This window comes from Anneissia japonica, unplaced genomic scaffold (assembly GCF_011630105.1).
Source record: "Anneissia japonica isolate Jap-2015-1 unplaced genomic scaffold, ASM1163010v1 scaffold11402_len470986_cov188, whole genome shotgun sequence".
NCBI classification, from domain to species: domain Eukaryota; kingdom Metazoa; phylum Echinodermata; class Crinoidea; order Comatulida; family Comatulidae; genus Anneissia; species Anneissia japonica.
In genome coordinates, this window is record NW_022754099.1 from 142,815 (window position 1) to 164,449 (window position 21,635).

The window sequence follows — 21,635 nt, forward strand, 5'->3', positions numbered from 1 at the left end:
TATAAATTATATATGTATACATATTTAAATATATGTGGCCTATATATAAATAATGATATAATATATATATATATATATATATATATGGCCTATATAATAAATAATGAAACAATATTAGTATTGTTGCTTTTTACTGAGCAACAAACGATTGAATCGATGGCATGAATCGTGTACATATTTGAGTATATAGAATTAAGAAACGAAAATCATATGTATGAAATACTTCAGTGGAGGAAACCAATTTTCAACCTATTCTTATATAAAGTATATATATATATATGTATACATAATTAAATATATATGGCCTATATATAAATTATGATGTAATAGATAAAATCCAAACTAGCTTTATATAATAATAATAAGAAACGAATACCATACTTTAATGGAGAAGAACTTCAATCTATTGAACGTTTTGATTGGAGCAATGGTTTTATTATATTTTTATGATGTTTACAATTCTTAAGGTGACTTCAATTTATTTATTTGTTTTAATAGTTATTTTTTAAGTAGTTTTATATAGTGTGTAGGCCTATATATAAAATGAAAAAGAGGGCCTAGTTAACCTGCTGGGCCGAGTTGACTGGGGCCTTTTTGATTCGAAAGCTTTGTATTTAGCGAGCGGTATTGTATTATTAATTGTGAATGCGTCATCGGCGTTCCATACATATACACACATTGGCGGCCGTTCTGGAGGGCGATATGGGCCTACTCCCTTTGACCGTAACATGTATGTGTATGGCAAGGAGGGCTAGATAGGCCTGCAAGCTTAGGATGCAAATTTGTTAAATTAATGATTTTAAAAGGAAAATAATGGGAAGGCATGATACTAACTCAAATTATTTGAAAATGTTGTAGGATGTTACAGCGTGTGGTATTGTATGTGATTGCTTTTGTTCTCGTCGTACAAGCTGTTGATAAAAGTAACTTCAAGACATGTGATCAAAGTGCATTTTGCAAGTAAGTTATTTAAATTTAATAATTAATTTTTACCAATCACACTTAAAAAAATAAGTAGTCCCTTTTAAAGCCCCATTCCCAGCAAATTTTCACTAAGAAAAGAATTTTTTAGAAAAAATGTATCTTCATTACTCTAATTATTATAAACCATGAAAAAATATTGGCATAAATTTTAGTTTTACTCAAAAGAATTAAAAAAATGAGAAATACAGATTACCGTTTTTCTCAATGAATTCTTCATTACTGGGCAGATCCAGAGGTTGTGGACCGCATCCACTGGAATGTTTACTTTATACATTCAATAAAGTATGCCTTCTCTAATGAGATTAGTTTTTGTACTTCGCATCTTGCACACTGCGATCGATCGAGTAGGCTTGAGATATGTTTGTTTAGTTGTGAAAATCTCGGTCAGAATTATTTTTTTAACAAATTTGAAATAATTCCTATTAAATATTATATTTCACAAGTGTCAATACTAGCAACGGAAAATATCATGTCGGCCGTTTTTATGTGTGATAACAGAACCTAAATTGAGGTAAGACTAGGCCTAGCCTAGCAGTGTTGGATAGGCTAATGTTTCCAGCGCCTACCATATTTCTTGGCAGACCTATCGCAAAATCAAACATAAAGAAATTCATCCGCATTTATTTTTTGTGTGGAACACAAAAAATCAAATTTCAGTCTTAATTTACATTTTTTTCATGTTTTAGGAATCTCTAAATTCAGTTTAACTAGCAATTTTGTATTACTGTATATTTATAAATCTTTATAACATATATAAAAATCAGATTTTTCTTAACAACTGAATTTTTGCCGGGAATGGGCCTTTAATTTCAGACAATTTGGAAATGGGTTTATGTCAAATTCATTGCTTTAAATGTTGGATCTTGTGAGTTCATCTCGTTTTACCTCATGGTGTTTCAAGAGCACACAAATAAACCTATATCTTTTCTAGCTTAGAACTAATATTTCTGAACTATATTGCCATAAAAATTTTTAATTGCGCAGATGATACCTCAAAAACTAGCTCAAATTTCCACCGAAAATCGCTAGGAAAATAGGTCTGAGGAATCGTAACTACTGCAAATACATTGGTTATATAATGATTATGTTAAAGTCTAATTTTCAGCAAAACCTGCCCGGAAATCTTCCCCTATTTTCCGAAATGTGCTAATAATGAATTTCAAGGCCTAATTTTTGCACAGAAGATGTATTCCCTTCGCAGGACTTACTTTACAGTCTGAATCCATTGTATGTATCTTTAGCATTTTTTACGCCAGAGATGAACTCACTTAGTTCAACCACTCTCCCCGCCCCAAAGGGCGCAGATCCCCTCCCCCCTGCCTTACTTTGATATTAAATACATTTACTGTAGATTACAATAGTTCATGCTTTTTTTAGCATTGTTGTTGTTTTTTTTATATTTTTTTAAGGATTCCATGCAAAACCAGAGCTTAATTTTTAATCCGTATTTTAGGCCCAATAAAATTTCTTTATTAATTTATCACCCTTGCATGCATATTCTATGGTACTGAAAAGAAAAATATTTTAAAGAAAATAAAAAAAAAATAAAAAAATAAAAAAAGCATTTTTCATTTTGTTTTTATTAAATATGTAAGTAGATATTAATCTGAATCATGTTTTACTTTGAATATCAATGCACCAGCAAACAACCCAAGCATGATATTTGGCTTTAGCAAAATAAAAAAAGGTTTCCTCCCTTATCACTTTTACAATCTAGATAGGATAATAAACTAATATTTTTATAGGGCCTTATATTGATATTTGGAATTATTATAAGTGTACATTAGTATAAATGTGACCTTTAAAATAAAATTGAAATTGAATGTATTCCATTCCAGGCGTACTAGAAAAATTCCACCGGGACAATCTCCATATGTTGCTCTGCTAGACTCCTTGCAGTCATCTGGTGGCGTTGTTAAGTTAAATGTTTTGAATACCAAAAGTGGAGTAGTCCTAAGCCTTGAAGTACATGGATTGAAGTCTAACATGGTAAGGCTAAAGATCAACGAACTCCATCCAATCAAACAGCGCTATGAAGTTCCTGATACTTTAATTAGGGATCCTCCAACACAAAGGTAATTCATGTAATAATAATAATAATAATGATAATAATTGACTGCTCATGAGGGGAATGGTGAAATCTATTGCCCCAAGGTGATGTGGAGCGATCACAGGCTATGGTCTCCACACCACTGAAGGACTATAGATTTCATCATTCCCTGAATCTAGAGCAGTTAATATTTGTTTTATATACCTCATACATAGGTTCTACGAGGCCTAAAAATGAAATGAAAATAGTACACACCAAATAAGCCTAGGTTTAGGCGATCAAAGGGCCAGTCTCTCTCAGTGTTGTAGAGGTTGCGTCTACTTTACCGTTCGTGCGTGTCATTAATTACATAGCAATGCGGCCTCGAGATTGCACATCGCGCGGCAGGGTAGAAAAATACTATACCATAGGGTATATAGTACTTTCTATTTTTCCCTGCTTCTTAACGAATCAGATGCCTAGAATCTATGTATGTGTTTTTTTTATATAATAATTTTTAGATAAAGGGGTTAATAAAAGTAATGAAAGTAACTTTGGACTACATCCCTGTTTAATAGTAGTAATAATATCATGATTTTATAGTGTGCCCGTATCCATTCCAAGGGAATGCTCATGGCGTCACCATTGAGCATACGTCAGAATGGATACATGTTGTCACATATCGCATGTTGACGTTTTCAAGGTCAATTGTCAAAAAAACTAAATGAGTCACAAAAAAAAAAAAAATCACGTTTCATTCCAGTTTGTGTTTTGGTCATGCATGACTGATAGTTAATCTTCTTGATAACTAGACAATGTTTGATTTTAATACATTGATTAACTTGGAATACAAGGCTAAAGTAAGCTGATCCTTGTTTTTTAAAATTTGTTAACTGTCTTACTCTTCAATTGAAAATATTCTACCATTTTAATGATTTTACAGTTGGATTATCAAAAAGCAAGATCAGTCAGCCGTAACAATTGCCATGGCAAATGATGTGGAAGTCGTGATCTCAAAACAGCCATTCCGTATTGACGTCATTCAGCTTAATGACTTGATCGTCAGCGTCAACACTCGTGGGTTGTTGAGCTTTGAGGAACTCCGAAAAAGACAAGGGTAAAGAAAAGCATGGTTTAGAATACTTGTTTTACATGGCTTGCCAATTATGCTGGCCCTGATTCTAGTCCATTCTCACTAGCTCAGATTCTCACTAGCCATGGTCCTGGTTAATTTTCACTACTAGACCAGACACTTACTAGCTTTGATCGTGGTCTATTTCTACCAGCCCAGATTCACAATAGCCCTAATCCTAGTCCGATCTCACTAGCCCTGATCCTGCTCACTAGTCCAGATCATCATTAGCTCTCATTCAGGCTTATTCTCAGTAGCCTAGATTCTCACTTGCCCTGATTCTGCTCACTTGCCCAGATTATCACCAGACATTATTCTGGTTCATTTTCACCACATTATCACTATTAGCACAAATATATTTTCACTAGCCCTTAGCCCTTGTCCTGATTCATTCTCACTACCCCTTATCCGGATCCATTCACACTAGCCCAGATTCTACCTAGGTCACTAGCACTGATCCTGGTTCAATTTCATTAGCCCAGATTTCACCAGTCATGAATCTAGTCCATCCTCACTAGCCCTAATCCTGTTTTCTATTGTAACTCTGATTATTGCATACCCTCATCTTTATCATCATTGTATCAAGTATCACATTAATTTCTAGGTCATTCGTACATTTGTTATGGTCAGTTATAGCAAAGATCCATCACAAAAACATTAAATGTTATCTTTTCTCTGATTGGTTGGTTTATGCGGGCATAAATAAATAAGGTTAGTGTCAAACATGTGGAGTTCAGTCATTTCTTAGTCGTACAAAGACTTGTGCATGATAAAAAAGCCACACAAAATATCGTTTTTCGATTTGTTTGTCTGAAACGGCAATTTTCAGATTATGATTGATTACTTAAGTGATTTCCATTCTATGAAGTGATTTAAACTTAAAATAGGAAACATTGATTTTCAGAAATAGATTTATTGAAATGAGGGTCAAAACTCTACTAATACCAAGGTTCCTGTAGATAGTTCTCTTGCTTGCTTACCCCGTATACCAGCCAAATTGTGTAATCTGAACTCGTGCATATGAAACCTAAAACTATAATGCGAATTTGTAAAATCAGCTGTAAAATGTTATTAGATATTATAGCCTTGGTGATTATTCATTCAAGATAATGTCCATGGCTTTTAGAAGATCTTCATTTAATCAAATTTTCTTCCTGATTTAACTAGGAAGAATCAGACAAAAATATCTACTTAATATTTACATGTTATGCAAATAGTTGTTGAATTCTACAAAAAATTGTTCATGAAAGGTTTTAATCCTCTGAAAATATATAAACTTTGTTAATAATAACAGTAGGTAAAAAGGGGTTTTTAACTAATATAATACTAATAATAACTGTGATTACTGTACAGTACTAATGCTATTCTACTTCTACCAAAGCTGCTTTTGCTACTATTGCTAATTGTTGTTATTATTGGAATATCTCATTATAGTGTTAATGAAGGATGTGGTATAAATTCATTACTATATTTTAGGTAGTGTTGCCCTTTATTTTGTAGATTTATTTTTTCTGCTATAATTTTCCAGTGATAAAATTGAATTGCTTTATACTAACAAGAAAGCTTGAAGGAATAATTTGTTAATAACTAATTCAATCAAGTTTGGTATCAAATGATAATCTTTTCTGAAGTCGACGAAGCAATAGTTTAAAGAACATTTGCATGTTAGTGGCGAATTCAGGAATTTATAATAGAGGGCGTCCAGGGAGGAACTTTCAAAGATGGGTTTAGACCAACTCAGCCCCGCCATAGACAGGGGCTGAGGTGAGAAAATTTATAATTATGGTCACCTCTAGAGTGATTGAAATGGCACTCTCAAACTTAAATTTGAATGTAATATCCCTTTTTTCACCATTTTTTAAATAAATATTGAAAAAGTTGAAGGGGCCTGCAGGCCAAGTTCAAACAAATCCGCTTAAGTTATTGCTTTGCTGTAAAAAAAATAGCCTGACTGAAAACCAAATGTCCAGGAAATCTAACAGCGCCCTCATGCTATCTTCTAGGGGTGTGACTGGCATGGTCTCAGGCCTGATGGATTCTATAGCTTGCAGTTTCGTCTCAGTTTTTGGCTCCAAGTACAATTCGGATCCGGGAAGGGGTTCCTGGGCAGAATATTGCCAAGCTATTAGGCCTAAAATTCCTCCAAAGTAAGCAGCAATGATCAGTCAGTAAAGATTCAATATCCTGTAGTGTTACGTGAAATAATTTCACTTGTTTCAGTAGATACCAACATAAATATTTGGTCACATATAGTCAATGAAGTACAATATCTGGTCTGTTGGTAAAGCACCAGCATATTATGTCTGATGTTTACTGTAGGTTCAAATCCATTCCCTCAATACTTTACTCTTAAAAATTTCTCTTTTCTATTTAATACATTATTATATTAAAGACTAGAAAAATATTGATCAAATAGATAATACAAATAAATATGTAGCAAAATATATAACATTTCCAAATATTATAGATGTAATTATATCAGTTAATATATTGCACATTCAAACAGTATTTTTATGTAATGTCTGTAAAAAAATTGTTTTTGTGAAACATTTAGATATACCTAAATGCTAATAATAAATTTGTTAGGAAGGAGTAAAAGTATGTTTTATTAATTTGCATTTTATGTTAGATTATTTTCTTGCCTACAGGTCTGAAAAAGAAGAAAAAGATGAAAATGCAGATGAACAGGTGAATAAAGTTTATATCTCTAATTGTTATTATTATTATAATTATCATCAATTTTGTTATCAATAATATGATTATCATTCATTTTAGGCAGAAGGAGAGGAGAAGCAAGAGGAGGAAGCAAAAGAAGAGGAAAAAGACGAAGAACCAGGGATGTGGGAGGAGACATTCAAAACTCATAAGGACACCAAGCCAAATGGTGAGCACATGTATTATTATTGTAATGATATTCAGATTAGGATGTGAATATATTAATATTATGCAAATGATATGCTAATTTAATAATAGACTTTGTGATATTAATGTTATATTTGCTAGGCAAAAAAACAAACCTAGTGTCTTCTACTTCCATTCATTGAATAACTTCAAATTCCTATTAAAATAAAAACTATGTCCCCATTTTCCCATCTCCACTTATACTATAATTCAAAGTAAGGCTGCTTATCTCACAATTTCAATATAATTAACATTTTCATTTACATATCTCCCTTTAATGGACATTTCCCTAAGTTAGGCACCTTGGATACTGTTGCTAAGGTCTTACTACTAGAAATATGAGTGGAGGAGGTTGCACACTGTGCAGGTTTGATTATGGATCCAATGGCCAGGGGTAATGATAACAACATTGCCAGCACCTTGCATCCCTTTACAAAATGCACGGTATACATTCCTATATTATTATTAAGTATGTTCACATTGTTGTTAAAGATGCTTCTATCCTTTCTTATCATCACAGGACCATCAGCCGTTGGTTTAGATTTCTCTTTCATTGACTTCGAACATGTCTACGGCATCCCAGAACATGCTGACACCTTTGCTCTCAAGACAACACTGTATGATATTTTTACTTTTAGAAATTTATATCTTCTTAACACAGTTACAGAAAGAAGTTGTATTCATAATATTAATTATGAATAAATGGCATGCCATGCTCACTTATTCTCCAGTTGGTTCTTCACATGACCTTTATAAAGTACATAGAGGCTCTTGCACTATATTATGTTCTAGGTTGTAAACATTATCTGTATCATAGTAATTTATGACTAATGTGGATTGAAATTGATATATGGATTTCAAAGCATTCATAAAAATTATTAGGCCCACCTAAAAATTAATTAGAAATTAAAATTTAAAATGGTTTTAGTGACAGATTTCAATAACATTCTTAACACATTCACTGCTAGCTAGGACTTTTTAAACACTGTTCACACAGACAAATTTATTTTGTGACAAATAGCTCTAATTTGCCTATGTATGAGTATGATATGATGTCATCATGCCCATATATGGGCAAATCACATATATTTGTCACAGGAAACGTGATAGTGTGGACAGACCTTTACAAGGTGTAACTGAGGTCACTTCTACAAGAATTTTAACTATTTAAGTGTTATATAGCAAAGCCCTGTAATTTTCAAATATGGGTTTGATATGACATCATCATGCCAATATTTGTCGCATATTAAAACCTGATAGTTTAAACCTTTTTTATATGTAATGAAAAAACGTTGGCAACCCAGTCAGCTTTTACGCACTTGTCTGGAAGCGCAGACAAGACTATATAATGAATATTAATAATGAACACTTAAGCGCACCGGTATGCGTTCTGAGGGAACATTTAATGGCGCATTAAGCCTGAGGGAACATTTAACGGCGCGTTAAGTCCTCAGAGTAACTACTCGACATTTGCAAGTAAAAATACTTTAAAGTCCAGACTTGAAATTTGTCAGACTTGGTAATCTTTTAACATCGTCTGGTTATCCATTCCTCAAATTGGGGGCGGAGATAGAAAAAGCATGATTCCCGTAGGGAGTCTGCACTTGTTGGTTTTACAAAGTAGCTTAATGGCGGACCTAAGTGAATCACAACCAAGAGAGTATCATGTTATTAGATTGGTTATGTAGGCAGGTGTCCTTGGAATGAAATGAGCAAGGTCTGGGGGAGTATGACCCTTATTTTTTTTATGGTAATTTTGTTGTTTTTATGACATAATCGTAATTTTAACTTTTTTGCCTGAATTTTTTATATTGGATATTGAATAAAATCCATGAATGAATGAATGAATGGAAAGCTTGAAAATGTAGGCGGTAATGAACCTTTGAAAAATGGAAAACAAGTAGAAGAACTACTACCATTAACATCGGAAAGACATAACTACAGGGGTGCAGAACAGGGCGCATGTCTGGGACTCCAACTCAAAGGGAAAGCAAACTAAATGGAGATCCATGAGCTTTAACAAAAAATATGTAGGCCTTCCAAGATATGGATAGCTTTTTGACCAATTAATAACCACAATGAGTACAAAAAATCAAATCAAATCATAATGGACTTTATTTGTCCATTGCACAAAATAAAATGGAAATTATTTTCAGACTGGCAAACAGTTAGAGATAATATCAACTTTTAAAAAAATGTCAAGGAAGATACATTTTAAACACCAAAAGATCCATAAATAATAAATTGCTTTAAAATTAATAATTAGTTTGATATTTGAAATTTAACAAGGAAAAAATTTGTTTAAAAAAAACTAAATTAAAAAAATTTACGTCCCTTCATCATAATCATTACTATTAAGAATAAATTAATATAACTAGCTATTAAAAGTGGTTTATGTTTTGATGTTTTTACTTTACAGGAATACTGATCCATATAGATTATTTAATCTGGATGTGTTTGAGTATGAACTTAACAATCCTATGGCCCTCTATGGCTCAATTCCATACATGTTAGCCCACAAGTAAGTATGAATTAAACAATCTTTGCCACTGCATGGCTCAATCCCAAATCTGTTTTATTTAGAGAATGAAACCTTCAAATAATTTAAAATCGTGTTTATTTGAAGTTTGCCAAGGTCATATTTTAGATGATGCTGTTAGGTGTATTGGGACTAATATTAGAACAACAACAAATGAGGATGATTTACTAAAGAAACTTTTGGTATAATGAAAGTTAGTTCACATCCATTAAATGGCTACATCAAATATAATTGTTATGGTCCAAGACTGTGCTTTCACACCGACCATGACAGACAAATACTCTAATTTGTAAATCAATGCAGTTCATTATATTAACAGTCCATTATTTCATCAGGTTGTTTTAAATACAGCTTTGAATTGGTGTCTGATGCTCTTCAACATCTTATAAATGTTGTAATATCTCCCTCTCATATCGCATTTTATTTTTCATGGTTGGACTTGTCTGTAAATATTATTTTGTATACCAATGCAAATCAAATTTCCACATTGTATCTTAAAAATGTTAGAACAATAAAAAATATTTTGTCATATTTTCTCTATTTTATTACAGTTCAGAGCGTACTATTGGCATATTCTGGCTTAATGCTGCTGAAACATGGGTAGACATCAGCTCCAACACTGCAGACAGGGTATGTAATCCTTACATTGTGTAAACATTCTTTGCTTTCCTTCTCTGTGATTGGTTTGTGTTATAACTTGAAGCTGCATATACCACATGAACAGCTGTAATTGTTAAAAAGAACTCAGAAATGAGTAATGATTAGTTTTAAATTATACTATTTAACAGTTTGTTGTATTTTTATTTGTTTATGATAAAAAAAATCAAAACTATGGTATGTGTTGTAGGCCATGACTAAATGATACCTGTTTCATTTCAGTCTCTTTTTGGCAAAATGTTTGATTTGGTGAAAGGTGGCGGTGACATCCCCCAGGTGGACAGCCATTGGTTCTCCGAGAGTGGCATCATTGATGTGTTCATTCTTTTGGGACCATCACCAGATGATGTGTTTAGCCAGTACGCGTCTCTCACAGGAACCACACCTATCCCACCGGTAAGTTAATCAGTTACCAACGATGCATCTAAAGAAAGGAGAGTTGAAGAATAAAAACCTTTCCCTTAAAAAAAATGACCAAGGGCACCATGTGCGAACCATCTACCTAAAATAGTCCTCATTCCCTATTCAATATACATGATTTTTCCATTCCATGATCTGAAAAAATGATTAAATTCCTCAAAATTGCTTTTTCAAGAAGTTTAAGATTTATCTTAATATACCATTGATTGGAAGCAGTCTCATAGAATAATGATATTACCTTTGAAAATATGCATTGGAAATCTTCATCAAACGTATTATTTTATCATTATTTATGTTTAAATCTATTTCCCATTTGCAGCTGTTTGCTATTAGCTACCACCAATGTCGATGGAACTACAATGATGAAGATGACGTGAAAAGGTAATAATTTGTTAAGGATGCAATAAATTGAGTATTTGGGATGCTGATTTTATTGCTGCGAAGCAGCCAATTTATATTCTTGACAGCAATTTGACCTCTGAAAAGTCATTGTTTGTCAAAGTGCCTAAGACGACTGAAAAGCGGAGTTTCGTTCTGCCGGGTAAAATCAATTACTTAAGGCGACGTTTGTAGACTATCCTACTCGTACCAACGTCCGCATGTCGCGCTAGCCTTATCCTACTCTAGGCCTAGACTAGCTAGGATGGTATAGTCCTAGCCTTGAAGATGAAGGTCCCAATGAAAAACAACGTCGCTCTTTGATAGCTAACATTGTCTATTTAACATCACAATAATTCATTATTAGACATATAGTTGTTTTTTGAATTGTACTCCACAAATCTCAGCCGAGACCTCGCACAACTGGCTAACGTCTCTATCTATTGTCGTGACGTCATGGCTCGCTGGCTCACACTTGTGATATGTCTCGCACTTGTGATCAAATAACACGCTGGCTCGCACTTTGGCAACACTCTTTGGCAGTCAACTCGCCCCTAGAAAAAACCCACCCTTGGAAACTTGCCCCATAAAAAAATGTACACTACCTAGACCATGCAGTCTTCAAAATAAAAATTGTAACCTTTGGTAATCAACTACATTTTCCACATACATAGAAATTTTTGAAACTTTATTAAAAAAAACCTAAACCATAATTCACCACACTATAGACACTTTTTGACAAAACTGAAAAATTACGACTTTGTTACCCAATGAGAAGTGTTCTAATATAGACAATGGGTCGTGTCTCTATTATTTGTTTACTATTCATTATTTTCACTTGACTCGCATAAATAATTTTGTTCGAAGAACATTTGTAGGTGAATATTTATTTACAAAATATGCTTCTAGGCCTAGATAAGTTAAAATGCATTATGATTCTTTAAGCGCTAAAATGGCGCACTAGTGTCCCGAGTTATTTTTTGTGCACATGGGGCTGACAGCTCAATGTCACATCCAAGGACGAGGTAATGTATTACTCAAGGACGCAAGCATCGAGAGTATTGGCATGTTTTTACAATAGCACATTACTGCATAACCAAAATTTTAATTAGTTTAAAGAAAGTTACCTAAAATGCATACTCCCCAACTAGTCCATATTCAATAGATCTGAGAATTACCCACTCATTACAGATGACATTGATATATAATTATCTTCTGAATTTAGCTATATTAGACAGCACGCAAACAGACTCCTAAAACAATTGTAATGAATACAGGAAATGTCATATCTATTATTGAATCATCCAGCGTCTAGACAGACATGTGCAGTGTTACGAAGTATTGGGGACTGACAGTGGCCTATATAAATTCCTGGATGAAGGTCGCAGTTCACAGCTTGTGCGCATAAGTTTATTACCGTGTGGCTCTAGTAGTTTTATTGTCATTTTGTCTCTGTGTGCTTTCCCAAAGTAGACTACTTGGACAGCTGTACATATGCATCGTCTGGCGAGTACAGAAGATTTATAGAAATGAAAGTTTTCTAAATTTAGGCCAAGTAAAAAAAATGAATTAGTTTCTCATCTCTGCATGCTTCCATTCTTCTGCCATTACATTTTTCTGCCATGATTTTTAGTAAAATTTGCATTCTAACTATTCACTGGAATACCATATTATTACCAACAGTTGTATTAACAGTCTGACTAATAGTACAGTACCTTCTTCCTTAGTTCATACAAGAAACAGGTTTTTTTTTTCTTGGGTTTACATTTTTTAATGACATGATACAATCAGATGTTAAAAGATAATTATAAAAAGAAGTTGTATATATGGTTGGCTTCACAGTATTGTTTCCTCATAGGCCAGGCCAGGCTAGGCTGTGCTGGGCTGGGCTGAGCTGGTCCCCTCCTCCCTTTTTTTATCTTAAATTTGTGCACTACCTTCGCCATTTAAATGTATGCAGTGTGCTGGACAGTTTTCAGCGGTGTGCTGGACAATTGCTGGATTGTTTTTGTTACCACTTTTTAAATTTATTGATCTTATTAATTATTATTCAAATACTTTTGTAATTTTAATGAGTGGTTATTGTTGGCTCTGTTCATTGGCTTCCTATTAAATCCTATATGATAATATTAAATTTGTACTTTTTATATCTAAATTTGGTACTTTGTTATCTTAAGCTTTCGTATAATATTTTCTATGTATTTTGATTTGATTTGTCTATTTTAACTTTCGTAAAATGCATGGAATAGTTTGTTTTAATTGAAAATTATTATTATTATTTGTTGGTTAAGGCGCTTATTGTTTTTCCTCTCTGCTCGGGAGGATAGGTACCTGTTGGGGCATCAAATTATACTTATAATATATTGCAGGATTACTGGAAAACCCTTGAATGTAGAGAAAAGTTGTGATTTTTTTGTTTTTGTGTCTATTGCCCCCTCGAGCCATATACACTATGTTATCGTCTAGCAGTTAACCCTGTAAGATCGAGTAAATTTGGTGGCTGTGCACGGTGGGTATTACTACCACGAGGTAGTTGGCGCTCTATTGGACAGTGGATGGATCCTAAAACTCAACAAATCGGTGTTTAAGCCTCAAACATGCATCATAGAGATGCAGCACACGCCTTTTTTTGAAGGATGCTCTCTAGTACGTGGTATTATGTTTTTGAGATAGAGTAATGTACATTAATAGGCAATAGACACACGTTTCTGCTGGGAGCCTATTTTTTATTTGGAGAAAGATTCTCTCCTTGTCAAATAATGACAACAGCGCCCTCAGGAGTAAATTCATTTTGCTTGATTTTAGATCCACTGATATTGCCATTGAAATTCATAAGTAAATCCAGTGTTTTTATGTTGATTTTAATTACATAGGTTTTCATGTTTATTTTTGATGAAGATATTTACAATAACACTTCAGCGTCAGGGGGAAATCCATTTTTGGTAGCCTGTGTTTGTTTAAACTTTTTATTTTTTAATGTTTTTATATAGATTTTGCTTAAAAATCCATAATTCAGTATGTCTACAATCATGTATGTACAGTATGTGTATTTGCACATATATATAGTTCAAATCATTTTAGCAACAAACCAAACTTCCAATGAACTTGTGTTTCCCTGGTCACTGGCTACAGAGTCAGACATAAAGTATAACTTTCCCCACTCTTTTGGGAGCATTCTAGCCATGCATATAATTCAGCTAAACTTGATTAGGATAAAATATGTGCAGGGGCTTGCACTTGGCTGGATTTTTAAGTAGTTTTCTATCTTAATATGCCATAATGTACTTTTTCGTATATACGCTCTTGGCCTTATGTCTGCCTATGCCTTATATTTCTTCTTTCCTGTATTTCTAGTGTCGATGCCAACTTCGATGAGTATGATATCCCAGTAGATGTAATCTGGCTCGATATTGAACACACGGATGGCAAGAGGTAAAATCATATTTGATATTGAAAAAATAAGTAGATTTATGATATAAAATAAGAAAATGTAATGCCAAAGTGCTCTGATCTCTTCATGTCTATATACGCACTCACCCATTTCGAGACATACATGCCACATATCCAGACAAATGAACACAAAGAATTGATTTGTGGCCTCTTATTGTACACCCACATACATACCCACATATATTGTATATCCTGGCCCTGTTGTTATGAACACAAACATATTCATACCCTGCTTTCAGTGACCTCTCTTCGTACACCCACATACACTGTACCTCCGTACATTATTTATTATGACCTCATCCTACACCCACATACACCTCTATACTTTGTTTATTATGATCTTATGATACACACATATTCAGCCATACGCTACCCTGCTTAGTGTGGCCTCATATTGTGTACGCACATATACCTCCATACCCTGCCTATTGTCACCTCCCCCATACCCTGCCTGTCGTGGCCTCCTCCATACCCTGCCTATTGTGGCCTCCTCAATTCCTTGCCAATTGTGGCCTCCTCAATTCCCTGCCAATTGTGGTCTCAGATAATACACCCACATACAGTAGATTTCCGTACCCTGATTATGTTTGCCTCATATTATAGACCTCCATACCCTGTAATTGGGGTATGGAAGTTATTAACTGAACACCAGTGCAACATTATATAATTTACATATTTAATTTCATGAGCAAGTCAATGAAAATCTTAATGTTTAACATCTTAAATGCCTTTGAGTCTTGCTCTAGAGAAGGTCATTAGGTCAAGAGGAGGAAATTGGTTGAAAATGGTGAAATATTGATTTGCATCTTGGAATCATACAATGACCACTTCTATGTACTGGTGACTTAATCAGGGCATCAACCAGGGGTTCTTGTAGGCTAGTAGCTTTAGGATGTACTAAGCTGTCCGACAGGGGGGTTCACAATTTTTGATAGAGACCAACACGCTCTGGGGAGTGCTAAGCCCCCTGGTGCCTAGAAAATGAGAACAATTTTGGACCACTTTAAGCTCTAAGTTAAATTTATGGCCAAAGAATTAAATGAAAATAGAAAAATATTATTGTTGAGGTTTGTAGCCTACCTCTAATCTGGTGCTACAAAGTGTAAAAAACTAACCACTGCCATTATCTGTATCCTCAAACCAACTGTATTAAAAGGGTCGTCACTTGACAATTTAATGGTGATGGTAATGGTTGGAGACTTACATAGCGCATAACACATTGTCTCTATGCGCTGTAGAGCAAAACGCAAATAGCAAATCTATTTTAATAGCATCATCTACGCTAACCATGCCAAAATAGAATTTACATACCAAATAAATGTTTTAAAGAAGTTTTTTTTTGGTATTAATCTGATTTATCGGTTCTTGCCAATGCATTATGGAAGTCATTAAAAAAAAAATCACTTAATTGCTCAACAAAAGAATGTGGCTCATTATTTACAAGTAAAAGTTTTTTGTAGCTATTTATGCATTATTAGTCCCAAAAGATGTCATAATAAATATAATAAAATGCTAAATGTGCTTATTCGCTTCCATCTTATTATTTTTTATGCAGGAGTAAGTAATTTTAAGGCAGCCATGGCATGTATCCAACTGTCTAGTTTCATTTTATTTTTATGTATATTGTCTTTCTTTATAAAAATACATACAACAAATAAGGAATACCGTAGAACCCCTCATTTACGAACCCCGATTTTACGAATTCCCAATTTTACGAATTCCCTGATTTTACGAATTCCCGATTTTACGAACGTAAAATCATGTAATTGTTGTCATAAATAAAGTTCCTATTTCATGAACAATACACACCTGTGTCAAGAATTAATTGTTAGGCGCGGGCTAGAGTTTATTCACTCGGTCTTAGACGGTTTGCTGTACACTATCAGCGATCTCTACTACAGATAGTGTGCTTTCATATTAATAAATATTTCTTTATTTAGTAATTATAATAATTTTCAACAAAGTCTTCATTTCCAAATATAAAATGGAAATAAATAAATATTAAGGGCTATCTGTTTTTTAATAGATAGAAATAAGGAACAAGTATAAACATTCTGAATGCAAATAAATAGACACAATAATACACAAGGTTCTCAGTTTTCAACTACTTCATATTAATAAATATTTTTTATTTAGTAATTGTGATAATTTTCTTCAAAGTTTTTATTTCCAAATATAAAATGGAAATAAATAAATATTAAAGGTTATCTATTTTTTCGTCATTGTCATGAAAGTACAAAAACTAAAAACACTAGAGGAAGATAAAATTGTATGTATTCGTATGAAAAGGAAAATATGGTGAAAGAAAAATGACAAAAATCATCATTTTTTTTACATTTATTGTCTGCTAATGCCTGATGCCGGACCTATTAAATGATAGTGAACTATAAAACAGACAGGTTGTTAGATAATAATATATAATATAATAATTATATTTTTATTTTGTGGGTATCTTTAAGTTTAAAAGAATGCATTGAAAAATTATACATACACAAATTATAGGTGAATAATAAAAAGCATTGAAAAACAACAAAACATAAATAAATGAAAAAAACATCAATTAAGGTCTAGTCTGAATCAGTAAGTATAATTTTTTGAAAAGCATGGACATTTGGTGCTAACCCTGCATTACTGTTGAGTTTAAAAGAATGCATTGAAAAATTGTACATACACAAATTATAGGTGAATAATGCAAAGCATTGAAAAACAACAAAACATTAATAAATGAAAAAAAACCAAAACTTCAATTAAGGTCTAGTCTGAATCAGTAAGTATATATATTTTTAAAAGCATGGACATTTGGTGCTAACCCTGCATTACTGTTAAGTTTAAAACAATGCATTGAAAAATTATGCATACACAAATTATAGGTGAATAATAAAAAGCTTTGAAAAACAACAAAACATAAATATATGAAAAAAAAAGATCTAGTCTGAATCAGTATGTATAATTTTTTTTAAAGCATGGACATTTGGTGCTAACTCTGCATTACTGTTTAGTTAATTCCACAGATTGCCTCCCTGATATGAAGAACTCCTTTTCCTATATTCTGTGTGTGACCTAGTCTTGTTCTCCTGCAATATATTCCTCAGATAGGTTAACATTTTTGAATTCATTATTTTAAACATGATTACAGTTTCATTACAGTATAGTTTAGTATTCAGAGTGTTTCAATGAAAATTTTTAAGAGCTGGTAAACTTGAATTATATCTTGATGCCTTTGATTATCAAACATAGTCAGAAAGGTGCGACTGACAAATTTCTGGTTTATATCCTATTTAGGTTTGAAATCTTTTCTACCATGTGGTGTTGTAATTGGTTGGAATCATGCCTATACCAGGTACCTGCCTATGTCATTATCCACCCAACCCATATACCTATCAAACAATTTCCTGAAATCTAGTTTAGATAAATTCTGCACAATTTCAATGTTTACGATATTAAATATAAATTGACTGATTCAGGAATATCTAGAATAAAAAATTTATAAAGTGACAGATTTATTTTCTCTTTTATTTTTTCTAGTTAACGTGGTTGAAGTTATTCAAGAACATTTGTTTAGTAAAATTAAAATATTAAAGGCCAAAACACTATGTTTAACCTTAGTCAAAATAAGATTCTGAATAAAAGCCAACAGGAATTCTTGGAATATATTTGTTGTGTTATCATTTTAAAATAATAAAATATGAAACTCAATACCTTTAAAATATGAAAGTGTTGTAGCTTAGAATGAATGATACAAAAATAAATCTTATTTGTTGAGTCTGTGGACATATTTATGTTTTAGATAGTAAATCGTAAAACCCAACTTAGTGGCCTTATTACCCAATTCCACAGCTTACTAGGTAAACTGTGTAAATCATTCACCCTAGTTGATAGGAAATCTGGCTCGACCCCTAGGACCTGTTGCAACCACAGTACTGCACAGTGGCAATCCAGCAGCAGTCAAATGCATTTTTGGCTATTGCTGTCACCAAGTGGGCCATCAACATAATTCAATAATTAGCATATTTTGTTTAGTTCATATTTTCCTCTAATTTAATTAGTAGTAATCAATAGTATGTTTTCCTTTGGTCATAATATTTTTTATTGGATCAATGCTTTCTTGAAATGTGATCTGTTTTAGATAGATTAAACATGTTAAAACTTCTTCTACATGTAATTGTTCTGTCTATAATAATACATCAGTTTACCTCTCCTATGTTCAGTGCCTTAGTATCTGATTTTCGAGAAAAAAACGTTTGGTACATTTAAAAGTATTGCCAAACATAATTACAGTACATCAATTTCACTCTTCATTTTTTAAACCACATAATCTCTAAATTTACAAAAAGAAATGTACTTTTAAAGGTACTGTACCACCAAACATAATTACATCAATTTCACTTTTCAATCTTTAGTCCCACACTCTTTGATTAAAAAAAAACAAAAAAAAAACTTAATTGTACTTTTAAAGATAGCTGTTAGTACTGTCAAACCATATTACTTTAATTTCACTCTCCATTGTTTAGTCTGATAATATCTGATTTTTACAAGAAAACATTTTAGTACATTTAAATTTTGCTGATAAGCACCATCAAACATAATTACATAATTTTACTCATTTTAATCTTTAGTTCCATAGTCTCTGATTAAAAAAAAAGTGTACTTCTAAAAATTGCTGATAAGTACACTGTCTTACTGTACCCCATTTTCACCCTTCAATCTTTAGTCCAGTAGCCTCTGAATTAAAAAAAAAAAAGTAATTGTACTTTTAAAGATTGTGGATAAGTACATAGAGACTGTCAAATATAATTACATCGATTTTACTCTTCCATGTTCAACCTTTATCTCTAATTTTCTGCTTCCGCTACCAAGGCTGGCTTAGTGCTCAGGCTAGTCGGACAAATAGGATGATGGATGCTTCTGAGCATTAGTCTTATCACCAAAGTTGTTGCCATCATTCTTCTATTACGGATTAGTTTAGAGCAAATTATCTTAAAGTACAGTCTGTCATTTATACTATCCTGTTTATTTATAAATTTGAAAAGTTCTGTAGCCCCATTTTTTAGTTTATAACTTAAAGTTTATTAACAGGAGTTTTTAATGTGAGATTTTTGTTTATTACATGCCTGGATCATATGTATGTGTGACCTTGTAATATGATAGACAGGAGGGGGCCCCAGAGCCGAGGAAAGGTGGAAATTAACACTTGTACTGACATGATAAACTCTTTTTGCGCAAGTTGCATTTTCACAATTAAATTAAAAATAACGAATATGCAAAAAAATTCTGATCATTAAAACCTTTTTTGACTCAAGAACTTCAAAAAAGAAATTAATAATTAGAGATTTCTGTGAAGTTGACCCAAACATGGAAAGTATACTGTACAGTATTACAGATTTCCCAAATTCTGTTCCAGGATAAAACAAATTTTATATATATAGATAACTCTTGCTACGTGCATTTATTTCCAGTCTGTCACTTCAAATTTATGTCATTGTTGGTTTCTTATGAATATGGCCACCCTTGATAATTAATGACATACTTTATACACGAGGAAAATTGTTTTGTTGTTGTTGCTAATTGGTCAAATTCTGGATTATAATTAGTGTATTGGATTTGGCTTTATGAAACCATGTCTGTGTATTTTTATGACAGATCAAATGTGTAAGACACGATGTGTCTGACTGGATGTTGTGTAGTGTATTATGTCGTCAGATGGTAGACATTTAGAAAGCAGAATGTAATTTATGACTATCAAAATATAAAATACATTAAAAAATTAAAGAATTTAATTTTTTTTTAGGAGGCAAATGTTAATGTAGTTTATTATCAATAAAATGATAATGTGTTGAATAAAAATTTTTTTCGTCTGTGGTACTTCGTGACGAAACATTTGTGAGACATTTATGAAGTGTGTTAATGTAGTTTACAACTTAAAAAATGAAAATTGCATTTTATTAAGTGTTGAATCAAATTTGTGTTTGTGTGGTGCTCTGTTCACTCAAGTCCATTGGTATCATTTATGAAGCTGCTTCATTTATTAAGTGTTGAATGCTATTGAATGCTATGTGATCCATTATGGTGAGAGAAATATGAAAAACATTTATGGAGCAACAAAGTTTATTTAATAAAATACATTTAATATGTAAATGATGAATGATAACGAAGTCATGTTAGTAACGTAGACGAAAGCTCGCAGCAAGTTGACATCAAATTGTGCTTGGTTTATTGCTGATGAAACAGTTCTTCAATTGAGTGAAACAGTTCTAGTCATTTAATAAGTGGATTTTGTGGTGTACAAAATGATAAGTGAAATGAAATATACATTTAATAACGTTTCAATATTATTAAAATGTTAATGTTGTGTGTTGCATTATGTCAAATGTGAGAAACATGAAGCATATTGATTTAGTTTCTGACAAGTAAACTTTTGAATGTTATTTGGATTGCCTTTTAATTCAGGTTTGGTAATTGTTTCTCTTCGATTTTTGTCACAGTTTCATTTACTCTAGTCACAAATCTCTACTCAATTTATACTTTATCTTTGCTTCCTGGCTTGACCTATCTATACCCTCTACGTCTTAGCCTCCCGTTGAGTTAATGTATTCAACATAGTTATTTTTTTTTCTTGCATTGCTGGCTTAATCATTCTAATTAATAATCGTTTCCGACATACGTGTCTATTGAGTAGAAATCTGTCTAAAATTATTGTTTACCTTCTTATTGATATTTCACTACAATTTAAAGTTTGGTATCCAAATGCCTTGGAATTTTTATACTTTAAGTAAATTCACCAGAAAACTGTGTCTTAAACAAAAAATAACCACTATTTTCTATATTTTCCCAGATCTTAAATATTATTTAGTATAAACTGCTTTATAACAGTTTAAAATCATTTATTTGTTTAATATTTATTATCAAATAATAATAATTTTGAAAATATGATTAATATTTATTATCAAATATTAATCATTTTGAAAATATGATGAAACCTTTTGTATTACTTATTAAAGATTTCTGTGAAGTTGACCCAAACATGGAAAGTATACTGCACAGTATTACAGATTTCCCAAATTCTGTTCCAGGATAAAAAAATTTTTATACATAGATAACTCTTGCTACGTGCATTTATTTCCAGTCTGTCGCTTCAAATTTATATC

At 32.4% G+C, this 21,635-nt stretch overlaps 1 protein-coding gene across 2 annotated transcripts in view; it reads left to right on the top strand.

The window, feature by feature from the left end:
- Window positions 1–21,635, top strand: part of LOC117123095 (neutral alpha-glucosidase AB-like) — a 73,578-nt gene that overhangs the window by 3,869 nt on the left and 48,074 nt on the right. Inside the window, exons 2-13 of one of the 2 annotated variants that reach the window (XM_033268920.1) lie at window positions 859–960; window positions 2,823–3,059; window positions 3,957–4,130; window positions 6,149–6,292; window positions 6,794–6,833; window positions 6,921–7,029; window positions 7,567–7,663; window positions 9,466–9,567; window positions 10,137–10,215; window positions 10,465–10,638; window positions 10,982–11,043; window positions 14,395–14,472. In XM_033268920.1, coding sequence (XP_033124811.1) covers window positions 859–960; window positions 2,823–3,059; window positions 3,957–4,130; window positions 6,149–6,292; window positions 6,794–6,833; window positions 6,921–7,029; window positions 7,567–7,663; window positions 9,466–9,567; window positions 10,137–10,215; window positions 10,465–10,638; window positions 10,982–11,043; window positions 14,395–14,472 — 1,398 coding nt within the window. The remainder of the gene's footprint in view (window positions 1–858; window positions 961–2,822; window positions 3,060–3,956; window positions 4,131–6,148; window positions 6,293–6,793; window positions 6,834–6,920; window positions 7,030–7,566; window positions 7,664–9,465; window positions 9,568–10,136; window positions 10,216–10,464; window positions 10,639–10,981; window positions 11,044–14,394; window positions 14,473–21,635) is intronic. The other variant, XM_033268921.1, reaches the window with a different exon arrangement.